Here is a 15,582-nt window from a genome sequence, read left to right on the forward strand (position 1 = left end):
GGTGTGAAGAACAATGTTCTGGAGAAGGTATTGCTACTTCTTACAGGGTGGCGGGAAATTCACACTTGTCAGTGACAGGAAACACGCCCTGAACTCAGCAAGCCAGAGCGAGCACAGCCAGTGGATCATTCTTATGTCAAAGTGAGTTTCTCAGTGACTGTTCAGACAGAACGACTGCCATTAAGAGACACGTCACGTTGTAAGTGCAAAACATTTTTGGCAAAAGTGAAAAATAGAAAAACCTTAACCAGTACTAATAAAAAAGTATTTTCTTAAATACTAGCATAGGGCCTGATCCTGCAAGCACACAACTTGGGGAACCCCGGCTGAGTCCAGCCAGGGTCCTGTGCCCTAACACTTGGAGGAAAAGGTCTTTGAGTCGCTATTGGTGTTGGAACTGTTTACATGTAGTGTAAATAACACACACAACACATGCACACCATGGGTACATAGGGACGTGTGCCTGTGTGTCTGTGGATCTGCACACACAAAATGGCTCCTGAATAATCTCGAGCTCGTGGTTATTTTGAGATGCATCATTCACAGTACATAACTTCCCATGAGGATCTTCTGGGAACAGGGCCTATCCAAGGGACATCCTGAAGTTACATACTGTATCATTTTAATGCCTTTCAGGTAAAGTTACGAGGCAACTCTCTCTCCTGTCAATGGGTCTTCCAGAGAGGATTCACGTACAGCCAACCATCACCCTGTAAGAAAATTAAGCAGAGTTTACAAATAAGATTTATAAATACCCTACCTGTTATGTCCACACAAAAGCTAAAATAAGACCAAACAAGAAGCCATCCCTGTCACCTGAAAATTCTGTGTATAATGAATTGAGCATAATGTGGGCCGGAGGGAAAAAAATACAAGGGGGGAAGAGATACAATGAGAAGATGGAAGAGATACTGGTTTAAATAGAAGCTAATGCAACAATTCCCTCAGTCAGTCTCATTTCCCCTCTAACTTTCCTCAAAGAAAGAAGAAAGATGAACTTAGTAATCTGCTTCCTTTCACACAGATGAAACCCAAGACTGTGTCTAGGATGTCAATGCTTACTTACAGTGGATAAATCTCTGGATAAATCTCCCTGGATTGCACTTATCTTAGTATGCTAAGATTATAGTGGATGTGACTATGCAGAATTTTAAAAGTAAGGGCTGGGCTTTACAGAGAAACACATCACTTACATGCCTAACATTAGACCCCAAAAATCCAGACCAAAAGCAATCAAACTGAAGTAAAGTGAACAAGTTCACAACATAGACATGTAGAAGTCCACTGCTCTCCTTCAAGAGCCAGACTCCGTCAAAAACAAAATTTAAGCAATCAGTGGTACATAACAACACCAGCCCATGACAAAATCCATGGACATTCACTATGCAGAAACTTGCTAAAGGGTCTCTAAACCAAGAAACTCCAAGTACCTCTTTGACAAAGTATTTGGGTTTCCAGGGAGTTGTGAGTGCCGTGCGCTGCCTCTCCTCTGCCCGCTGCCTCTCTTCCAGGCGGTGTTTGTGCTCCGTGGCGGCATCGATGTTCCCCTCCTTCAGAGAGTTGGTGACGTGCTGCCACAGGCGCCTGGCCAGGGAGAAGGAGCACAAGGGAGTGTGAGAACAGCTCTGCCACAGCCCAGTGCTGCTGGACATGAGTCTGGTGAGCAGCAGGCTGAGGCCACACTATCCATGCTGGTCTACCAAATCCCACAGTTTGGGAACCATCACTCTCCTAGTATATTCATCACGTTAGTGGACCAGATTTTCAGATTCACTCAACTCCCAGTATTTTGCCATGCAATTTTCTCAGCAGAATCTGTTTATGTTCCTGATTTTTCACCATCTGAGCTTTTTTCTCAAAGCAGGTGGATTTATTTTTGTGATTTCCAGTTCACATTCCTTACTGATGTTCCTCTTCCCCCTCCAAGTAACAGGCGTTTAATTCTGCAGGTTTTTTGCAGTTAAATTTTTTAATTATAAGGGAGTGCCAGCCAAAACCCAAGAGTCCATTGAATTAGGCCAGGAATTGGCCCAGCGAGGTCACTAACAGAGGAACTGATTTTAGGGAGCCCCTCTAGGTCTGTGCTCTGTATTCCCAGTTACAATATTTACCAGCACAGATATACACGTTTCTCACACAGCTGGCCACACTCAGATAAAGTGCCTTATATCAGCCTAGCAGAAACTTTGCCCAGAAAAGCACTGAGAAAAACCCTCACAGAATGGTTTGGGTTGAAAGACACCTTAAAGACCCTCTAGTTCCACCCTCCCTGCCATGGGTAGGAACACCTCCCACTAGACCAGACTGTTCAGAGCCCCATCCAGCCTGGCCTTGAACACTGCCAGAGAAAAGGCACCCACACCTTCTGGGCAACCTGTTCCTGTTCCAGTTCCAGCCTCACCACCCTCACAATAAAGAATTTCTTCATAATATCTAATCCAAACTACCCTCTGTCTGAAAGCAACCATAGCATTCACATATGTCCAGGGCTGTTTAAATGAGTTTGTGTTTACAATATGGTAAACTGTCAGATCCTGCAGAGACACTGAATGGATGCAATTTGCTGACTAGTATCTAAAAAACACAATAAATATACTGAAAAGCTACTGGTTTCCTTATTTACTACAATCTGCTACAGGGGAATCTACTACAATGTACTACAATCTTTATGTTCCACACTACAGGGGAAAAATGAGGTTGTGGACAAGCAAGTGGTCTAGAAAGTAGACAAACTGTATTTGACCCTGCACAATGAGTCAAGACGCCCTTGTAAAACAGACATTTATAGATAATAAAATGTAGTTTAACTCATATTTTTAAATCCCCCAATGAAATGTTCTTAAATTCAATTAAAGTATTGATTTTTCTGAAGATAAACATCAACGGTTATTGACAGTGAATACAGAACAGCTTTTTTATTCCTAATGTACCTAGACAGAGTTAGGTGTATCATGTAAGTGCCAAGAGCCTCAAAACCAACTATATGTGTGTCTTTATATCTCATACTGCCTCACATATTATATATGTTTATACCTATTCTAAAATATATTAAATATGAAGTACCAGTTTCAATGATATGCAACACCAGTTTGAATTACTTGTAACAAACTGACTGATTTGCCTACCATGTTGCAATCACTCTAAGAAGAAGCTGAAAACACTGCATTACCATTTTCCAGATGCTCAAGAAAACAAATTCAGGCATTTTCCCCATCTACAAAATCGATGTACTCGTCACTACAGTGTAATTTATGCTCCAAGGAACTAACACAAAACCTCAGCAATCTGTGCCCAGATCTCTGTGCTGTAGGAAGCAAGGAATTTTTGAACCACAGCACTCAGACCTGCAACTGGCTTCCCTGCTCTGCTCCCACCCAAGTTCAGGACGGCACTGCAAAGTCTCTGCCCTTACCTCGATTCCAGCGGCCCTTGGTTTGCTATAGGCCTGATCTTTTTCCTGATTACAGGCAGTTTGGTGGTGTCAATCACTTTGGTGTCTCCATTGCTGTAAGTGAATTCCAGGGTGCCATTCCATTCTCCCTGTGCCTTGCACACAATGGTGTTTGTTGGATTGTGCTTCACTTCAGCTGTAACCCTGATTCAAGGGGGATAACGCAGAAATAACTGGTACCATCTATTATCAGCACATGAAAGCACTACCTTGATAAGGGTACAAGCAGCTTTCTACCTCCACAAATCAATTATTCAAGCGAAGCAGTCATGCTGCCTCCAAAAATTACTCATCCCAGGAAAGCTCTTCTAACACAGCAACAGCTTTAGGATGACATTCTAGCTAAGTACAGCAGTAACCCAGCTTAAAATTCTGTACTCGGCTCAAGCCCAGAGCCAAATGGTTACCTCAGCAGACTGAAAAACAACCCCTGATATTCATGAGCCATTTTCAGTATATGATACCTTCACACCTGAACATAATGCTGTTAAAAGACCCATGCCAAAAACTTCGGGTATCTTTGTATTCTTCTTTTGCTCTGCAAGTTCACTTCTCAGCTGCTGAGGAGCAATGATTAAAGCCACCTCATCAGTCAAAGAACTGGTCTGAGAGTGAGCAAAATAGACAGGTAGGACTGGAAAACTGAACTGCAGGGAGAAGTTTCATACGTGTGTCCATCAGCATGCACACATGTGCTTTAGAAAGCCATGTAAAGTAATCTGTAAACTCAAATTTTATAATTGCTCAAGTAATACAGCACAACGTCCCCAAATTTTCACCACCCTAATGGCACCAATTATTATCTATAACTTTTAAAGAAAAATCCTGTCAAAACAGCCCCACGTGGACATTTACCTGAACACAACATTGAAATGGTTGACACACATACGGAAGAATAATTACACCACCTGAAATAAAACTGAGGTAGCCAGGCAAAGCACAGTCTCCTGTGGACACTGCAACAGTCCACAGCAGAACAAGACAGGGGTCTGATGTCAATGACTGGGACATCAACTTGAGCATGGAAGCAAGACAGGAGGCTCTTCACACCCTTAGTAAAGGGGAACCAAAGAAGGTAAATAACATTTTCACCATCTGGAACTTCAGTGCAGAGGTGGGAGTAGGGAGCTACCACTATGGTCAGTGACACTTTTGCTTCTCTCCTCTTTTCAGGAGTTCCACCTGGAACATCTGGCTCATCTACAAAACTCACACAGAAGCAGCAGCTGGAGTAGCAGAAATATTGCCTTTTCCACATACATTTTTCTGATCCTGTACTTACAGCAACTTTTACAAGCAACAAAGCCTAGAGAGATACATTCACTTTATTTTAATGAGAGAAATACATTCAATTCAGCTAAACAACATAACATGTATTGCTACAATATAAACTGCCCTAAGTCATCTCCAGCACCAACAGGAAAAGAACTTCAGCTATCTGGCTATAAAACACTGCAACAGAAGAACTGAACAGATGCCTAAGAGCCTTTCCCCTGAAATCCAGCAGCAGGTATACAAGAGTAAGACAGTAATTTCTGTACCTGTGGACCTTCCCTCCATAGAAGGGCTTGGTATGGAAGGTGACTGTGGCAGAATAGCCTGTTCTGGCACAATTGATGTTGACTTTCCCTCCAAGCTCCACCCACGGGATGGTAAGGATTGAGCGAGCGTAGGCACTGGGCAGGGTGAAGACATACTCTTCTTCATGTTCCAGCAAGTGAAGAACACCTGTGCAAGAAGAGGAGAAAGTTAGGTGATAAAAGGTTCACTGATAAGACCTAGTGACCAATTAACACCATCAAAATGAATATCCATGGAGAGCATAATGGTGCCCCCTCCTTGAAGGAGGGCACTGTCTGCTAAGAAACTCTGCTCTCTGGAACAAGTTTCTTCCAACAAGCACTTTCAAAAGCATCCAATTTGACTGTGTACTCTGTGGCCCTGCATGATACCACACAATTTTTCAGAAAATCTGACTGGATTCCTTATTTTCTCTTACTGTTAAAAGCTGGAAAGACATGGAATGTCCACCTAAATAGCCATACTGAAAATTCAGATGCTCTCTCAGCGTCATATCATAATCTCCCTCCAGAAAAAAATACAGGCATGGCCAAAGAACTCTTCACTTCTCCATTCAGTTCGAAACAGCCACGTCCTCCCCTAATTTCCTCTTGATGCTGTAAAAGACTCTACATCTCTGTGGGTGCAACAAGGAAACATGGCATCTTATGAGTTTCCCATTAACTTTGCCCCTTAATTTCAAAATGCCTGGTTTCTCACACAGGCTTTGAAAAAAATCTTGCATAATCAAAGAGGGACCCAGCAGGGCCACTGCCCTACTCGCACCAAGTCCAATGTCTCTACCAGGCAGAGAAAAATACTGATAATTCCATCTCATTCTGTAAAGGTTCCTCCACTCTCAGCACTATGAGGCTGCAACTAAAAACAACACACAACAGCAGCAGTTTTTCAACATTACTTGGAAGTTGCACAAAGAAAGTTGCTTTCCTGATCAGACCTTTGCAGCTTCCCCTGGGGCTAAGGTTACAGCTCTGTTCCCATAAAAAACTGTAGTTTGGTCTTCAGGATAACATGACATAAGACCAGGAAAAGAGCACCATAAACCTTGCACGCAGAATTAGATCATGCCAAATGTCTGCAGTGTATTTTTCATTAGAGTTTTACAGTCTTTTGTGTCCCATTTATTAACCGCCTAAAGGCAAAATTGACAGCTTTGAAAATACTTTTTTCACAACAGGGACTGAAAATAACCTATCAGAGGAGGAACTGAGAACCCAGAAATATTTGAAAAAAAAAAAAAACAGGAAAGTTATTTTGACACACTAATAGTATCTGTTTAGAAACAAGATGAGGTTGAGCCCATTTGCCTTCATCCTGGGGCAAGCAGGGGAAGAACACACTGTTAGTGGTATTGATTAATCTCTCTGATTAAGGGAATACTGACACTACTTTTTCAAAGTGATCTCATATTTAATGATGAAAAAGCATTAAATAGGAACACAACATTACTGCTGCCAACATAAAAATATGCCTTTAACACTGCATGGAAACACAAACTTCAAAACACAAAATTAAAAGCTAAGAGCTACAAGAGAGCCCTGATCTTGAATATTGGATCCAGCTAACAAAACTAAATACAGGCACTGGAAACTCTGCAATTTCTCACTTCTGCATTCTGAAAATATTTCACAGGAAAGCATTTGCAAACTAGAACAGCTTCATGCAGTTGTTCTCAGAACCTCTGCAGCCTCAGCCTCCCAGCAGTGACACAGCCAGCACGCCCACTCCAGCAGGTATGACATAAGGAGCTGGGAGTGCAAGAGCACACAGAAAAGCCATGTCTAAAAAGGACCTTTAATCATTTTGTCTTGGCAAGTTACAAGCTCCTGGTGTCATGTGCTGAACCCTCCCTAGCAGGGAAGGGCCAGGAGGACACAGCCAGAACACACACACACATTTTACCTCAAGCTCCTGCAAAGGCATCCAAGTTGAACACACTGCAGGAAGGCTGAACTACCCAATTCATCCTGGACACAGCCAGAAAGAACTTTTACTCAAAAAATGGCTCTAGTTATCAAACTTGTTACATGGATGCTATAACAGCATAAAGTTGATAAAGAACTACCGTAGAATCACAGAATGATCTGGGTTGGAAGGGACCTTAAAGATCATCCCTGCCATGTGCAGGGACAACTCCCACTAGACCAGGCTGCTCAGAGCCCCATCCAACCCGGCCTTGAACACTTCCAGGGATGGGGCATCCACAGCTTCTTTGGGCAGCCTGTTCTATCACCTCAACACCCCCTCAGTAATTTTTTTTTCCTATTATCTAACCTAAACCTACTCTCTTTCATTTTAAAGTCATTCCCCCTTTTTCTGTCACTACATGCCCTTGTAAAAGAAGTCTCCCTCCATCTCCCATCCTCCTCTGACCATCACTGTATGTGATGTTTCCTAATTTGAGAGGAATCTGGTATGACAAACACCATTTCCTTATGGGTCAGTATACATTTGCTTCTGTCCCCCTCGATGGAATCAAGAGCTTTTTTCTCCCTAGTCAGGTGGGAGGGACTCAGAGCTGCAGTGCTGCCAAGCACATTTCAAGTGGAGAGCAAACAGCAGCAGTGACCTTCAACGTAAATATTTAACCACCACAGCAGGTTAGATATTAAAAACTGATCCCAGCTCTCTTGGCAGTATTTTTAGCACCCGGTAGCATATTTTCTGGATTCCTTAAACACCTGAATAAATACAATTTTTATGAAGTGCTATCTCACTTGAAATATGACTCCAGCTCCATAATTACAGTCTAAAAGAGATTAAAGGGCAGATGTGAAATGCCCACAACTTGATAATACTTTTAGTACTGACCTGACTGTTTTGCATTCCATTGTTCACAGAGCCCACATGCAAAACCTCTTTTAAGTGAAGCACCACAAACACTGTACCTGTACCACCAACATCTGAACAGAGACCTGTGCTCCCTTAGGGGAGACGAAGCCAAAAATTACACTGAGATTCAACATTTCTAATAGGTACCACAGTTTGAATTAACTCCCTGCTGTGCCAAGTGTCAATCTCAAGAAATTAAAAGCCAATTAACTGAAAGCTAACAGTTACTTTACAATGTGTAATTTTAACATCTGCTTATAATCATTACATTGCAACTGATCTTTAAAAACAACTGCTGGAAAATACGCAGGCTGTTTTTCTTCCCTTGCTTCCCTGCTGTAAGGGATGATTCATGTTTAGTTTGAAAATGGCTATATGTAAATACTCATGAAAAGCTGTAGAATATTCTCCCATTTTTTATTTTTTTCCTCTCACATCAAAAAGTTCTTTCAAAAACTTTCAATTCCTTTAAAAAAAAATATAAAGCATTTCTAGGCAACAATTACACATGGAAGAATGCACCAGACCAGTACTCTGGGAGAAACAGTGGATTTAGTAAACTAGTTTGTTAGAAAGAAATGCTACAGAGAAGGGTGAATTTGTTATAAACCATTGCAGAATATTGAAATTCCCCCTTGAAATGTCCTGAGTATCATTTACTCCTCCTTTTGACTACACCAATGTATTCAGAGTCACACCCCTATCCATGACTCTTCAGTCTGCATTAAAGGAAGTGATGGTCCTGGCATATCATTTTCCCAGTTTGACTCTTACATGTCCCTCACTAATGCTGCAGCTTTGTGAATTGATTTCCCCGTAACACATATGGACAAAAAAAAAAAAAACCCAGAGGATGCTCTGGATCAATAAGCTGCAGAAGGGACATGTGGGATTTAATGCTTCCCACTGCCTGCATGGAGATCAATCTGAACAAATGGCACGTGTGACACGAGGGGCCTTGGGCAGTTTCCTTGTTTAAGAAGCTCTTCACCTTGTCTGTGTTTCTCATAGAAGAACAAGTTACGTGTGGGATGAGCCCCATCATCAACTGCCCAGATCCCCACAGGAAAACAGGAGATGCCAGAACTGAGCTCTTACTGTCTGAAACCTTCCAGGCAGTTGTGTTGAACATTGTTCATTTTTCAAAGACTGAAACCATTTGCTAAATTCAGTAATGAGTGCCATGCTATATGAAAATGCTTCTAAAAACAATGGGCTAAAAATATTAACTCAAAATTGAGCACTTAAGGAAATATTTAGGTAGCTCTAATTGCATGCAGCAATCAAGCTTTGGGACTGGTAATTTGAAAACTCACTCATTTCTCAGTAGTAGAAATTACAGACCTGTACATCTATTAATACATAGACATGCATGTATTTGAACAGAAGGGGGGAAAAAAAAAAAAAAAGAGGAAAAAACCTCATTGCTTTCTTTTAAATTTACCCTGGAAAGAGCACTGAACCTTCTGCCCACCAATCAGACCTTTCAAGTTGATTTTCAATTTAGAAAAATAATTTTTTGGAAGCCTATACCTCACTACTTTTTAGAACATTTAAAATAGCAGAAGTGAAAACACCAGATGTAACTTAGCCACTTGACAATACAGAGCAATCCATTTAAATGTACTTTATGCTCTCTGCAAAATTAACCCATAAATCAAATATGACACATTTTGTTGGATTCTGCTGCTCTGGATCAAAATCCAAGAGCAGAAAAGGAATGGGCACAGCTGACACTGAGGTGTGCTCACCACAGCATCCTTACCCTACAGCCAGTGTCCATTTAAAGATTCTATGGACCACGTAAAAAACATTAAATATTTATATTGATTTTCTCATCCTTTGCTAATTTAAATCTTAATGTGACCCTGTTCATTACAGCCTCATCTCCTTCCTCACTCTTTCATTAGTACGCAATTAACATTAACCAGAATTAGGACTGCACATGGAGTGGAAGTTCTTTTATGCAAAATACCCTCTTTTCTATTCAGGGTGGCTTTCTCATGAGGAAACTCAGTGCTGACTACTCTGAAGAATGGGGGTTTTGTCACACAGCAAAGAAAAGTTTCGACATTTCATTAGCAAGCCTGATTTAGACGGCTCATAATCAGAGATGAAGAAAGGCTAGCATGTAAAACAGCTCCCCACATGGATTTCTAGCACTGCTCTCCCACTTGCTCTGCATCTCTGCAACAGTTACTTCGAAACAATAAACAAAAACCACAGACAGAAAAAAAAATCTTAGTCACTTTGAGGTGCAACATTCACCAAAACATCACACCACTGGGACACTGAGCTGTACCCTTTGTGTGCCAAGACCATACTATCCTTAAATCCCTAAATTCTTTAAATTCCTTTATAAACCTTTGTACTTCCACAACATTCTAGGTCAGCTTCTAATAAAAAGCATAAAAAGCAGTGTGCTCTATACATCTAAGGACTCTCTATAAAAATATAATTCATAGTCTCCACAGACACATTACCATTACCTTATTCCTTACACACTATGGGTCCAAACATTCGGTACTACTTTATTTCTGCAAACAGCCAACTGCAGAAGATGTTGGCTCCAAAGCTTCATTGAACTGATGGAGGGGGGGCACACAATATTGTTCAGTAGAGAGCAAAGTTTCAAAACACATCCCAGTTGCTTGCATTCAACATTAGGCTACAATGAAGTTTCTAGTCATTGTCACAGAATCATCATAGAATGGCCTGTGTTGGAAGGGACCTTAAAAATCATCTTGTTCCAAATAAGGGACACCTTGTTCCAAGGGACACCTTCCACTAGACCAGGCTGCTCACAGCCCCATCTAACCTGGCCTTGGAAACCTCTGAGGATGGAGCATCCACAGCTTCTCTGGGTAACCTGGTCAAACAGAACTGTTCTGATACATATCTGACTATAACAAGATGGTCACTCACTACCACTAAATTATCCAAAAATTAATTACAGTTCTTTAACACTCTGGAAGGATTTTTTTTTCCCCTCTCATAATCGATTAGTACTGCTTTAATCTGTAGTATAATGAAACTAATATTGAACAAACAGCAGAATTATTTAACCCAAGTGTCAAAATGGACATGGGCACATTGGAAGTATCAAAGAAACCATCTTTCAAGTAACATGATGCCACACCTAAAATCCTTAGCGGTCTTACAAAAAGTCAAAGGCCCCCACATGTATATCATTTAACTCCAGCAACAGACAAAAAAAGGGCTGAACGCTCATAATGAGGGGAAATGTAAAAAAAAAAGGAGAAAAGGACAAGACAAAATCCCAACAATGGCACGTTATTAGTTTGGTCATCTAATGCACAGGAGCAAAAAAAAACCCCACAACAATCAAAGCGCACAGACTTTGATGATCCATGAGATGTTACTTTGTCTCTCCTCAAAAGCAGGATCACTGATACTTCATTCCCAAGAAACTTACTTAATCTGCTTTTAACAGTTTAAAATAGGATTCTACAATCTTACTGGTCAACTTTGGTGTGCAAAAGTTTCTCAAAGAGCTAGCTTTAGTTTCTACCCACCTTAAGTAGCTGCTTCATATGCCTTCTGACTAACAGCACCTTTCCACAGCCCAGCTCACTAACTTTGCTAGACTAATTCACCCCCTGAGAAATGCTGCAACTCTAACATGTCCCTAAACACAAGGAAAAAAATCTCCAAATTACATTTCACATTAGGCCCTTCATTATTAGGCATGTAAATACAGGCTTAGGTTTTCCACACTTTTAGTCCAGCAGCTCCTTTTACTTGGTTCAGCAATCTATTCCCTAGTACTCAAGTTGACCTCAATCTACCACAGAATTTATACTTATGTAGCACATAAGAAAGAAGCATCTGCAGTAGATTCTAATTTTTGCACAGCTTGATAAATTCACACACCAACTTAATCAGGAAGACTTTCCTGGACCTAAAATAAATAAAAAAAAATTAAAGAAAGTGCAGTTTCAAGTGAAGGAACTGCACTGCAAAGCTGGCATTTTAAACTGAGGCTGTCAGGTTTAGGCTTGCTGTTGTCAGATGACAGAAAAGCCTCAGTGGTACACAACTTCTTGCTGCCCCTTGCTAGTCGTCAGCATGTAACAGAAGTGCTTGGGCTAAACTGAAATGTCTCCATTACTTCCCAGAAATGCTGTCACTGTGAAGGACCCTGCCCTTGCACTGCCTACATGAACAAAAAGATGAATAGCAACTATGAACTGGTGAACCCAGACTTCCTCCCAGAATACACATCACAAAGACAGCAGCAAACCTTGGGAAAAAAAGAGTTTGCTACTGCAGATGTTCCCCAAAGCCCACCTCCACTCCTAGGATATCTCCAGGATTATATAAAAAAGAAAGAGTATAGGGAAGAACTTATTCTCACAAGCACGCATTAAACAATCCTTGGGGTGAGTAAGCAGTTAATTCTTAGACCCTTTCTCTCAAAACTGGGACACATCAGGACTTTGAAGTCTTAAATAATCCCCACAGTAGACACCCCCAGTCCCAGGGAACTGTGTGTGCAGGCTGCAAGAGAAAGAAATTTCCCTACTCCTACATAATCATAAGTGACTCTGTGTTTAATTTTGTTTTCATTAAATAGTTCCCTTCACTGAGCAAAAGAGTACTAGAAATGAACATGTACCAGAAAAATGCAGAATGTTAAGCCAGTGACTCAGGCTGGCAGTAGTACAGGCAGGAGACAGACAGACAAACCAATTTCCCTTCTGACACTCCCTTCCCAACTCCCTTAACTCCGTATTCAAAGGAAAATACCTAAGTCATAGGAAGAAGGAAACACACGTGCTAACACAGACTATCACAAGGATATCAAAACCAGTAGTAAGGAGGTTTCGTGTCTCTTCTGTTAAAAAGGGAATATATTGCAATCAGGGAAGGAGCTACTGTCTTTCTGCTGGTCTTTACTTTTAGGCAGTGGAAATAGCAGACTATACCTGTATTTTTACACCATAATTATTTTGTTGCTATTAATAAGCAAAACCAAACCACTGCACTTCCCACTCCATATTTTTACTGCCTTTAATACCACAGTATTCAACATAATGGTGACAAAAAGAAGCAAGTTGTCCTTATACTTCTGAGACTAGAGTCTAAAAACTAGTTAAGGCAAAAACACTAAAATTCCATACATAGTATCATACCCCCAAATGGCCAAAGGGACTAAATTGCTTAGAAACACACGTATCTCAATGTATTAACAGTCAGTGAGAACACTGGTACAAGTGTGTGTATCAGTTCAGATCATCCATTAAGGACTTGTTATGACTCCCTCTATTTCTGAACTCAAGTTGAGCAATGACTTATTGCAATGCAGACTTCATATGAATGATACAGAAAGTCAGGATTCACACCTCCACTATGTGACTTTCTATGAAAATACACTAAGTGCAAACACTACAGAAATCATGACTCTTTGCAGAAACTATGAAAAACAAATGTTAGGCTTATGCAAAAATGTAGTTTTTCTCATTGCTTTGTTCCAATTGTGAATACCAAATCCCACTTCACTTTAAAAAAGAACAAGACAACAAATATTCTCACATAATATGCTATTTGGCATTTGCTATTGTAACTTAATTGTTTCTGAAATCTGGCCATATATGTTAACAGAGTCTCAGCAATATAAGCACACACTTACATATGTAATGTGCAATTCACATTCTGTCTGGACAGCAAAAGGTTATATGAACCCTACAGTTTTAATTCCAAACTTCACAAAAGCAAACAGTCATAAGGTTCAAATGAAAGGTCAGAGGGAGAGAAGTAAGGAAACATTTGGATTTCTGTTGACACTCAGAAATATTAGCTCAAAAAAAGCAGAATAAAAGCACCTTTCTTACCTTCACCTACCATAGAAACACCTATTGACATGCCCATGAACTTGCTTTTGGTCCACACGTGAGCGTTCACACACATTTTCTTCTCTTTGCACTCACAGTAAAAGCAGGATACTGGTGGATGATGAGACACTTGTTCAGCTACAAACCTAAGCTTGTAGCACGTGGACTGGTCCTGGCCGAGCTCTTTGGCTGAGTCCTTAGAAGCCGTGGAGGCACCGTTAGTTCTGAAAGCTTTCACTTTATCTTTAGGCACATCCCACGAGCAATGAAACGTTTCACCAATTATAGGGTTATAGGGCTTCTTGGCAACTGCTCCCTTTCGGCCTTCGTGAAAAGCTGTTAGATAATACTCCACAAAGCAGATAATTCTTTCCTCGGGAGTGGCTCCAGCTGCAATTGACAAAAACAGGTCTGGATGGGCCATGAAATTTGCATACATCTCCAGCAGGGATCTTTTCTCCAAAATAAATGTTGGAAGCACTACCTGTATGCAAAGCAGACAAAGGCATATATGATTTCCCTGTGATCACACTACAGAGGGGAAAGGGGGAGAGAGAACAGTTAGGACAGCTGTAATTCTGACCCTGCCAAATTCTGGGATAGAGTATTTCCCTCCCTTGCCACAATTTAATTTTTTTGCAATATAAGTAATGTCTGAAGGAAAAAGCAGTGGCCTTGATACCCATGCAAGCTGCTTCCTATTTCATTGTGACTTTCAAGAGCTGCTCACGCTACAGGGATGGGCTGTTCCACGCACATAGAAATCCACCTTTTCCTCTCCTCTCAGTTAACAAACCAGCCATTGTTTTCCTTGTTTACAGGATACAAGAACATACTTTGATATAAACTAATTTACAGCAACATCAACAAACCAAACTAATCATAACCCTCCAAAATGGGAGGGGCACACCCTCAACCACGACAAATCACAACCAAATCTTAAGTCCATTTCCAAGTATAAAACCATTCCAAGGAGCCTTCACAAGAGGCTACAGGCAAGAAAGTCCTCCCCATTTGTCCTAGAGTGTCATCTTATGTCATGCCCCCTCACAACTCCCAAGTCAAACCCCTTGCCATCCCTAAGATCTCATGTCTCCCACAATCCCATAAAACCCCCTCAGTTTCAGATGGCACCATGTCACTGTAGCGGGCCCCCGCGTGGCTTCACTTTATTCCACACAAGCTGAAACAAAAACTGCACAGAGCATTTAATTCATATCGTGGGAATATAGAGAGGCTCCCATGGGCCCAGAAAGAAACCTGGGGCTGAGCACTAGGCAGAATGCCCTGGAGGGAGCCAGCCCCAAGTGATTTGGACACAGTCTCAAGGGTCTTCTCTAGCAACAAGGATGTTGCCAAAGTCACCCTCTTCACAATAACACTTTGTTCGAAGTTTCCAGTGAAACATCCTGGAGGGTTCTGCAAGGCAAACAAGGGCTATGGGATAGAATTTATTTCTCTCCCTTCTTTCTCCCCATTGTGCAGGTCTGTTACAGGGGAGCTCAAAGGTTGCTCACACATGGCCAAAAGGAACTTCTGGCACACATGAATTTATCTTATGTGAACCCAAGTGGCTCAATTATGCCAGATGCAAATCAACAGCTGTCCTCCATTACAGCAATTCCTCTGCTATGGTCTTTTATTTCTATTTACTTTTCCCCTTTCCCAAAAGCAAGGGTTATTTACAGCAGGCAGCAAGCCACTGTTTGTCACAAACACTTTTGCCTTCCCCCTGCTGGCTCAGCTTGCCATTCTAAATGGGACCAAAGCACAGATCAGCCCTTTTGGATCCCATGGACAATGAAATAGAAGCTGTCAAACTTTTATTAATCATTCAGGCCTTCTCAAAGAGAACTTGTAAAC

At 41.2% G+C, this 15,582-nt stretch overlaps 1 protein-coding gene across 1 annotated transcript in view; it reads right to left on the reverse strand.

Moving 5' to 3' along the window:
- The window catches only part of OSBPL10 (oxysterol binding protein like 10), a 109,611-nt gene continuing 94,029 nt past the window's right edge, over nt 1-15,582 (reverse strand). The window contains exons 8-12 of the mRNA XM_062496553.1: nt 13,720-14,203; nt 4,993-5,179; nt 3,413-3,595; nt 1,431-1,584; nt 1-710 (exon numbers count right to left, since the gene is read on the reverse strand). Coding sequence (XP_062352537.1) covers nt 666-710; nt 1,431-1,584; nt 3,413-3,595; nt 4,993-5,179; nt 13,720-14,203 — 1,053 coding nt within the window. The 3' untranslated portion in view covers nt 1-665. The remainder of the gene's footprint in view (nt 711-1,430; nt 1,585-3,412; nt 3,596-4,992; nt 5,180-13,719; nt 14,204-15,582) is intronic.

This window comes from Cinclus cinclus, chromosome 1, assembly GCF_963662255.1.
Source record: "Cinclus cinclus chromosome 1, bCinCin1.1, whole genome shotgun sequence".
Lineage (NCBI taxonomy): Eukaryota > Metazoa > Chordata > Aves > Passeriformes > Cinclidae > Cinclus > Cinclus cinclus.